Below are 10,000 nucleotides of genomic sequence, written 5' to 3'. Positions count from 1 at the left end.
CTCATCGTCTGTTCTTTTGACTTTTGAGCAGTATTGACATTATTTGTGATCTTTACCTCTGAGCAGTGGCCTATTTCTATTAATGTCACGTTTTTAGGAAAATGTCACAGTTTCCGCATATTACCGCGGAGGCTCTCTCTCTCTCTCTCTCTCTCTCTCTCTCTCTCTCTCTCTCTCTCTCTCTCAGCGCTTACAAACAATTTTACGTATCACTTTTGAGCTTATGTCTTTATTTGTACATTTTACACCATAATCACATTCATGCTTAATTTGCATAATGAGTGACTGTTGGGAAAGCAACGAATTCTAAAAATGTGCAGAAAAATGAATGTAAAAAAGGAAAAGCATATTAAGTGAAGTAGATACATCAGCTTACCAAAGAGAATTTAGTAAAAGAAATAATAAAATTCATATCTTTTCAGAGGGTGAACTCGCTTGGAGTTATCTGTGCAATTCAAGGCAATATATATTCATAAAAGTATTAGGATGTTTGCAGCAGCAGTGGATTCATTCACCTATTGCCACTGTATATATATATATATATATATATATATATATATATATATATATATATATATATATATATATATATATATATATATATGTATATATATATACACACACATACAGTATATATATGTATATATATAAATATATATATATATATATATATATATATATATATATAAAGTATATATTATATATACTGTATATATATATATATATATATATATATATATATATATATATATATATATATATATATATGTATATATATATATATAACCGTGTCTGTTTATTTGTGCAAGACTAATTCACTGTATAAATACTAAGACAAAACATCTGAAATACTTGAAATTTCTGGATATTCTCGATAGCGGCTAAATATAAGCGCATTTTTAGACACTTTTTAATTGCAAAAATGAAGTGTATCTTAGTTAGACGATTAAATCGTGGTTCTGACTTCTGGAATGACCGTCAAGTTATTCAGAGAGATTCTGGCATGTGTTCAAGTGGGTTCAACTTTCATTTGTTAAAACGAACACTTTAGAAATCTCAGGGTATATTGACAAAATGTTTGAAAGCAATCCATGCAGTAAATTTTTGTGCACCAGTAAGTAATGGTATTTACCTTTTGTGGAGATAGAGCTTCGGTGACTTGAATTGGCGCCTTTGAACTTTGGTTTTGTGGTCACGGTCCTGTTGTTCTCCAAATTTGGATGCTCCGTTTTTGAACCGTCGGAGTTATTCATGGACACAGTCTTGAAATGAAAAATGATGCGAGTGATAGAAAGATTGCTTTTGCATCTCAGATTTTAACAAGCCCGCCTAGTGTATGAGCTGTTATTTAACCAAGAACTCACAAATTATATATATATATATATATATATATATATATATATATATATATATATATATAATATATATATATACATATATATATATATATATATATATATATATATATATATATATATATATATATATATATATATATATATATATATATATATATATATATATATATATATACACATACACACATACATACATGTATGGTGATTATAATCACTTTTGTACGTGATTCATTTATCACACATTTCACCTGTTGTAATGTGTGATTCATATATATGTGTGTGTGTGTGTGTGTATGTGTATGTGTGTTTGTGTAAGGTCAACAATATATCTGTTAGGCAGATCGTTACCCTTCTTTTGTAAAATTTTTCTTTACTTCTTTCCTTCCTTCCTTCACAAGGATTTCGATATTTATGTAAAATGATTTTGGGAATTACGTACCAAACTAAAGATATTTGTGTTATAGCAATCCAAACGCAATGCCACTAACAGAATAAATACACAAAGCCTAATTTGCAATGTGTCATTTACCGAAAGAGTAAATGTCAGGTGTAATTGGTGAGGCCCAGTTCACATCTAATTAAAGCTGATCATGTCCTCCGAATCTGCGCCAGCGAAGGACCACTTCCAGTTTATCCTTCCCTAATCTGAGAGAGTCTGGGTTATTGGACCCTTTCTGAGTTTCATCTGCAAGTGACACCTTCTTCTTACCTTTGTCTTAGCGTTACCAGTGGGTTATATCGGGTATTTCTGTTTGCGGTGTTTTGTGGTATGTCGATTGCTGCGTCCAACAAGTAGGGGATGTGTTGGCTGGGTTGGTATGTCTGCTTGTTCTTAGCGTGACTACGTTCAATTATGTATTTATATATATGTATGTATATATATACATAATTGAACGTATTCAGGCTAAGACACATACATGCACGCATATACGTACACATACACACAGAAGCATACACAAGCACGTACACATACAGACACACACATATACAGTATATGTATATATGTGTGTGCGCGCGCGTATGTGTGTGTGTGTATGTGTATGTGATGTGTATATATGTACTCACTGCATTCCAGAAAACAGTTGGTGAGAGTCTGGTATGGATTCAGAGCCTGGATCGGGATCCAGGATTTTTTTATTCCTGTGTTTATTGTTAATTTTGCCGATGAGTTCTGAAGGATCTGGAACGTCTTCTTCATAGAAAATGGAAAGAAGGTATAGTATTTGCGTAATTCTGCTAGTAACACTGCACTTACTCGTTTCAGTATTTATTATTGTAATCACCTCAGCTGTTTCAACATGATCTCAGCTGTAGTCAGTACAAATTGCCTGAATTTTAGTGCGGCTTGAGAGTGACTGTGTTATGGTTTATTTTCCCATCCTTATTTGCGTTACGAAGTCTCTCTCTCTCTCTCTCTCTCTCTCTCTCTCTCTCTCTCTCTCTCTCTCTCTGTACCAAGTACAGTATAAAATATCGTAGCATGGATTTTTCGAGATATTGAAAATATTATTAAAAAAGGGTAAATGAAACATCTTAGAGGCTGCTGTTGAAATTCTGAACTGTACAAAGATAAACTTCTTGCAAAGTAATTTTTTCTCTACATTTGTGAATTGTCTTGAAGCCGAAACTTGAAAAGGCAGTTAACTTTAGAAGATTGCAATCTTCTCTGCGTAGATTCTGCTTATGTAGCGTCACTCAAAGATAGTTTACATTATCCTTGACCCTTGCATACACCTGATATCTCTTTTAAACGCCAGTACATGTATCTGATATATATATACACACATATATATATATATATATATATATATATATATATATATATATATATATATATATATATATATATATATATATATATATATATATATTACAGAAGAAAGTCTCGGTGCATGACATCAGTAAGTCTTGCAAATCAAATTTGACTCATGCATATGAGTAACGCAGGGAGGATAATTTAATCTTTCTCTACGACAGTTGCCCATACAACAGGGTCGTTTTAGTATATTGCAATTTTCTCATTAATACGTGGGATTAGCGACCCGGTATACTGCATTCTGCCAGTATAAAGAGTGCAATGGCAAGTATAACCGTGTAAGACAAAATATGTATAATGAAATGGAAAAGTAAAGAAATTGTTACTCTGAGCAATGTTTTAGTTTCCATGTAAATCGTCAAAAAGTGTACGGGAGCATTCAAAACACACAACGTTAAAACAAGTAAAGGTAAATATTTGAAGTACAGGAGATTGTAGTAAAGCATTGCAAGCCGTTTGGTAAATGAATACTTATATATCACTAACCGTCGCCTTCGTCAAAGACGGTAACTGTAACCTTCGTTGAAGCTGTTAACTTGAAGCTCTTCATCGTAATATAATAATTTTTTTTATTAAAGAAAATAACGCAAATCTGCTTAACCAACTCCTGAAAAATAAGTAAGGAATAAGTTTTTCTTCTGAAAGATCTAGGTTTTTAAAAGTGAGGATTTGTCCTAACTTTTGAAAGAAGTTAGGACAATTTTTTTTTGTTGTATACATCGACTGCTGTGCTTACGATCTTTTCGCCTTAAAGATACAAGTAAAAGCTTTGGGAAAGGTCTCGCTCGATAGGTATTACCAATTGGACCTCCTAGACTAAGATATAACAGAGCGGATGGCAAAGAAAATTTTCCACATTTATAGGCGAATGAGTATTTTTGAGATGAGTTTGCTAGTCATATGTTCATATCCGCCCTGACAGCAACATACTACGGTTGGCAAACTTCCAGGCGCACAATTATCTTCTCATAATTGTCCTCTCTCGCGGTGCTTGAAGTAGATTTGCATGGGTAGAATGGCATCTCCCTCCGTACACTTGTACAAAGAAGTATAAGTACTTCACAACTTCAGTATACTAAGAGCTCTCGGCTAGCACGCTGTTGGCCCAGCGTTCGACTCTCCGACCGGCCAATGAAGAATTAGAGGTTTTTATTTCTGGTGATAGAAATTCATTTCTCGTCATAATGTGGTTCGGATTCCACAATAAGCTGTAGGTCCCGTTGCTAGGTAACCAGTTGGTTCTTAGCCACGTAAAATAAATCTAATCCTTCGGGCCAGCCCTAGGAGAGCTGTTAATCAGCTCAGTGGTCTGGTTAAACTAAGGTATACTTAACTTAACTTCAGTATACTGTAAACCCCACCAATGCCGGAAGATGTCAGAATACGAAGGGGAATGGCAGTGAGTCTTCAAATGTTGAAAACTCTGTTGTATGCTGTTGCTGGCGATGCTAAATTGTACGTAGTGCAACATCGGTCTTAATTTGCAAGAAATTATTAGGTTGTCCAGCCCTGGATTTTAAGACCTGCTTATCGCGAAGGTCACCCAAAGATTGTCCATTGATCAGGAAACGGACAGATTCCGTGAACGATTTCCAAGGTAGCCGGAACGAATTATCATGCGGGATTAAATCCGGTTTACTTAAGCGGTGAATTACGTACATAGATTTAGTTGATCGTGGCATGAAGCTAGCAATCTCACCCCATAAGACTTATTGTAGCTCGTAACGCTGACACCTGACAGAAGTACCATATATATATATATATATATATATATATATATATATATATATATATATATATATATATATATATATATATATATATATATACACACACACAGACAATGTAAAATGGATAAGTAGGTGACTTGATGAAGTTAATTTGAGTGAACCAATTTCGAAATTCACTTCACCACACACAAAGCAAAGCTACATGATTATCTAATGCTATTGTTATCAGATAAAGGGCGATTATTCGCCGAAAGCAAAAATAAATGGAATCTGCTGAGCCATGCCGCTTCAAAATGAGGTTGTCAGAATAATAAATCATGTTTATCTTAATTGGGAGAGAGAGAGAGAGAGAGTGAATGCATAGTCATTTGAATGAATGAGCGCGTACACACGAGAAGGTTTTAGAATATATTATATGATTAAATTCTCTCTCTCTCTCTCTCTCTCTCTCTCTCTCTCTCTCTCTCTCTCTCTCTCTCTCTGGGGAATTAAGAAGCTTGTCAGTGTAATCTGATAATGTTTTGTTGCATCAATAGATTATGATTCAGAATTCTTTAGAAAGGAAATACTGCTCTATTTATATATATTTTTACCAGCAGCCACAAGTGGATCACCATTCAAAAGAATAGCCTGCAAAAGAGTTTATTCACGAAAAGCTTAAACATACACATGCGCAAACACGCGCACGCACGTGATGATCATAATAGTTGCAACATCGGCCACTGGGCTAGGGTTGGGTTCCCTGGCAAGGCGTTATTATGTAGGAGTTTCCTTTAAATCTCATTGTACTTTTGATGATAGATGGACATGTCTAGTAAAAAAATTGTACGGAATATACATACATACATATATACACACACACACACACATATATATATATATACTATATATATATATATATATATATATATATATATATATATATATATATATATATATATATGTGTGTGTGTGTGTGTGTGTGTGTGTGTATGCGTGTCTATGTACTTTTATATAAATATATGGCGAACCAGTTAACTATTAACAACACATATGTAATACTAAAACACTTCATTCTTGAAGATTTACACTCAGTCAGGAATGTCTTGGACACTATAAGCATATTCTCGTGAATGACTTCACCTTTTAGATTATAACATTTTTATGATTAAAATTAATTGTTTTAATAAGTCACATGTCTTTGCTGTGTAAGTGCTTTAACTAACAAGTAATTATGTTGATCAAGCGAGGATCAGAAGAACTTCCTATGCTACACTTAGTTTTTAAAGGAACACTCTTGGAATATAGAGTTAGGCCAAAGGCCAAGCACTGAGACCTATGAGGTCATTCAGTGCTGGAAAGGAAACTCAGAGTAGGTAGGTCTGAAAGGTGTAACAGGAGGAAAACCTCGCACTTGCACTACGAAATAATTGTTAGGAGAGGGTGGATAGCGAGATGGAAGAAAAATAATATGAATGAAGGTACAGTAAAAGGAATGAAAGGGGTTGCAATTAGGGGCCGAAGGGACGCTGCAAAGAGCCTTTAGTAATGCCTACAATTGCACCCGTGAGGTGTACTGACGGCGCTACCCCCTTACTGGGTGGGAATACTCATGACACTGTAATCGGCAAGGTTGACTTCAGGATACGGGATTGACAGCTTGATACTTACATTTGGGAGAAGTGATAGACACGATTATGATTAAAGGATATTATAGGATTCTGGTTTGTGAAAACGGCGAGACATTGCACGAAAGAAATGGCGAAGGAAAATGAAAGAAATGAAAAAACTCTCACTACATTCGAGTACCTCCTTAGTTTTATGACGGTCTTGATTACAAATTCTTTTGAAATTTATGGAATAATATAGAAAACGTTTATACAAAGCATGCCGTGATTACGGTGCCTGCCATTAATTTTGTACGTGCCAGTTACTATTTTGATATGCTTAATCAGTGTTTATGAATGAGGCCGGTGAAACCTTTCGTCTTGTCTGTTTATATTGCCAAAGTCATAATTGAACAGCTGTCGTGTCAAAATCCTCCGAGTGTTTTATTTTATCAAAGTCACGTTTAGATATCAAGCTTTGAGCTTCGAACGTTAATAGCTTTTTGCAGTTATAGGTTGCTTATAGTTTGGACTCCATCTGTTTAATCTCCGTCAAAACTATTATGACCGTTTGTCAAATACTACCTGATTTCTAAACTAGACTACCATCATTTCAGTGTCAATCAGAAATCTAAAGTGTGAGTGCGTACTGTATATATAAGTATATCTATATATATATTATACATATATATGTACGTGTGTATATATATTATATAAATATATATACATAACTAAAGACATGTTACTGGACCACAAACATAGCCTTCATTTCTCATATTGCCTATAAACCTACATATCAAAAACATGAATCATATCTTTACTGGTTCACTGTGCTTTTGATACGTTTACGCACAAAATATATAGTCTATATATATATATATATTATATATATATGTGTGTGTGTGTATTATATATACATTAAATATATGTGTATATATATACAGTATGTAGCCTTATATATATATATATATATATATATATATATATATATATATATATATATATATATAGAGAGAGAGAGAGAGAGAGAGAGAGAGAGAGAGAGAGAGAGAGAGAGAGTAATCGGAATAGCTCTGCTGCACTTTTAATGGTGCTGTTAACAGGCGACCAAACTGCTATTAACTAAAAGGGCAATTAATTAGCGAGTACAACATTCACTCTAAATAAAAATCGAGAACCTATCGGTAAAACTGGTCATCGGTTCCAGATTTCGTTGATTAGGAGTCACTGTATTGCTCTTGAATTGAGCCATCAGCAAGAAAGTCTTAATTAAAACAAAATTTATCAGTTTTCCGCTTTATTTTTCACCGATTTTAGAATCATTGTGCGTTACTTTTGCTTTAATAAATATTTCATTAATTTATATTGCATGGAAATTTTAAACAGAACAGAACTCGTCAATTTACGTAAATTGTAGGCTGGTAACGAATCATAGTGGTACTTTTGGCTCTTTTTTCAAGATGACAGTACGCAGAAGGCGCTTCCTGAAACAGTCATGCACGTTTATATATATATATATATATATATATATATATATATATATATATATATGCATATATATACATATATATATATATATATATATATATATATATATATATATATATATATATGCATATATATACATGGGTGTGTGTATGTATGTATGTATATAATGTATGTAGGTTAAAACTTAAAGCCCTCCTGTGGGTCACAGGTGTTAGCTTTTCTAGTTAAAAATAATGGCAATAGACTGAACGAGTCCCAAAGGTCTTCTTTCTTTCTTCTTCCGACAAATATATTGATAAACCTGAAAATGTATTCTGCGACCCATAATTCACATTATTCTATCGATTACGCCATCGTTTCAGAAACAATCCATAATTGAGTTTTTAGAGAATTGCTGTAGGAATTATGCGTACTAAATTGTTTTTCCATGTATCACAACGGGAACGAAGGCTTCTAAGCTTCTCTTCGTTTATCTAACGAAATTCTGAGAATTGTCGGGAGACGTGGTTGGAACCATTTGCATTCAAGGGTATTTTCGTCATCACTAATAACATTGAAGTACAGTTGTCTTAAGCTCCTCCTTCTTCCCGCAGCCCTCTGTTGATACTAAGCAAACACGGCATCGCCAAATACGCCGACGGCTCTCGAGTGCCCGTCTGCATCACCGAACTGACAACGTTCTGGGCGTGCCTCTACATCAACCTGGTGACGGCGGTGTTCTTCTTCATCCCGCTCGTCCTCCTCATCCTCCTCTACCTCGTCATCGGCAGGAGCCTCATGCAGGATTCCACCTCGGCCGCCCTCCAGCAGCGGAAGGTCGACCTTCCGAATATGAAGGCTCGGAAACAGGTCAGTTACTTTCTCTCTCTCTCTCTCTCTCTCTCTCTCTCTCTCTCTCTCTCTCTCTCTCTCTCTCTCTCTCTCTCAATGGCAGACTGGAGTGAATATGCCAAGAGAGAGGTTTTAGGTTTTGAATAGTAAAACCTGCTCCTAGAGGTAAGTGAGCACATGATTCTCCTCGGATGGACTAATAATTAGTCTTTTAGACATCCTAATCCTTATAACTTCTTGTAACTCTCTCTCTCTCTCTCTCTCTCTCTCTCTCTCTCTCTCTCTCTCTCTCCTCCTCCTCCTCCTCCTCCTCCTCCTCCTCCTCCTCCTCCTCCTCCTCCTCCTCCTCCTGATTCAGAATATATGGTTTGTATAAAAATGGGTTATCTATTGTAAAGTCCCTCTTCCCTTCATTTCGAGTGAACGTAATTGTAAACATGCTTTTACAAATTGTTTTAATTCACTATTACAAGGACTCACAAGCACGTGAGATAGCCAAGTGATAGCTCAGGCCCACGTGTAAATATTCAAGAACCAAACGCTCAAAATTCCCCAGCTCTTAATACCATTCCCATTATTCCTACGGATATGAAAAGGTCTCAGCGTAATATTAATTAACCTGCGCCGTTATCAGAGGACAGAACAATATCCGGATTTAATTAAGCTCATCGATAAGGTAACCGAATTATTCCAGGATGAGTCACTTTTTTTATCTGTGTATCTTGTGTGTGCCTTTTGAGGCTGTGCGACTTTATTCCTGGAAATACCATTTCATAAAGGATGGGGGAGAAGTAATATAGAGTTTGGTCAGCTGACTGAAAGATTTAAAAAAAAACTTATAATGGTGTTTGTTGACGATAACATGGATAAATATGTTTTTTATAGCCTAGTAATATGTACCTTGCTCTTAAATTTTTATTTGCTTTTATTCGTTTCCCCGAAGGGGGTTAGTGCCGTCAGTGCACCTCGCGGGGTGCACTGTAGGCATTACTAAAGGTTCTCTGCAGCGTCCTTCGGCCCCTAGCTGCCAACCTCTTTCATTCCTGTTACTGTACCTCCATTCATATTATCTTTCTTCCATTTTGCTATCCACCCTCTCCTAACTATTGTGTCATAGTGCAAGTGCGAGGTTTTCCTCCTGTTACACCTCTCAAACCTACCTACTCTCAATTTCTTCTCCATCGCTGAATG

At 35.3% G+C, this 10,000-nt stretch overlaps 1 protein-coding gene across 1 annotated transcript in view; it reads left to right on the top strand.

Moving 5' to 3' along the window:
• Nucleotides 1–10,000, top strand: part of LOC136847815 (thyrotropin-releasing hormone receptor-like) — a 372,767-nt gene that overhangs the window by 346,430 nt on the left and 16,337 nt on the right. Inside the window, exon 4 of the mRNA XM_067119745.1 lies at nt 8,572–8,827. Coding sequence (XP_066975846.1) covers nt 8,572–8,827 — 256 coding nt within the window. The remainder of the gene's footprint in view (nt 1–8,571; nt 8,828–10,000) is intronic.

Source organism: Macrobrachium rosenbergii, chromosome 17 (assembly GCF_040412425.1).
Source record: "Macrobrachium rosenbergii isolate ZJJX-2024 chromosome 17, ASM4041242v1, whole genome shotgun sequence".
Lineage (NCBI taxonomy): Eukaryota > Metazoa > Arthropoda > Malacostraca > Decapoda > Palaemonidae > Macrobrachium > Macrobrachium rosenbergii.
The sequence above is the reverse complement of the archived record's forward strand: the minus strand, read 5'-3'. Positions and strand labels throughout refer to the sequence as shown.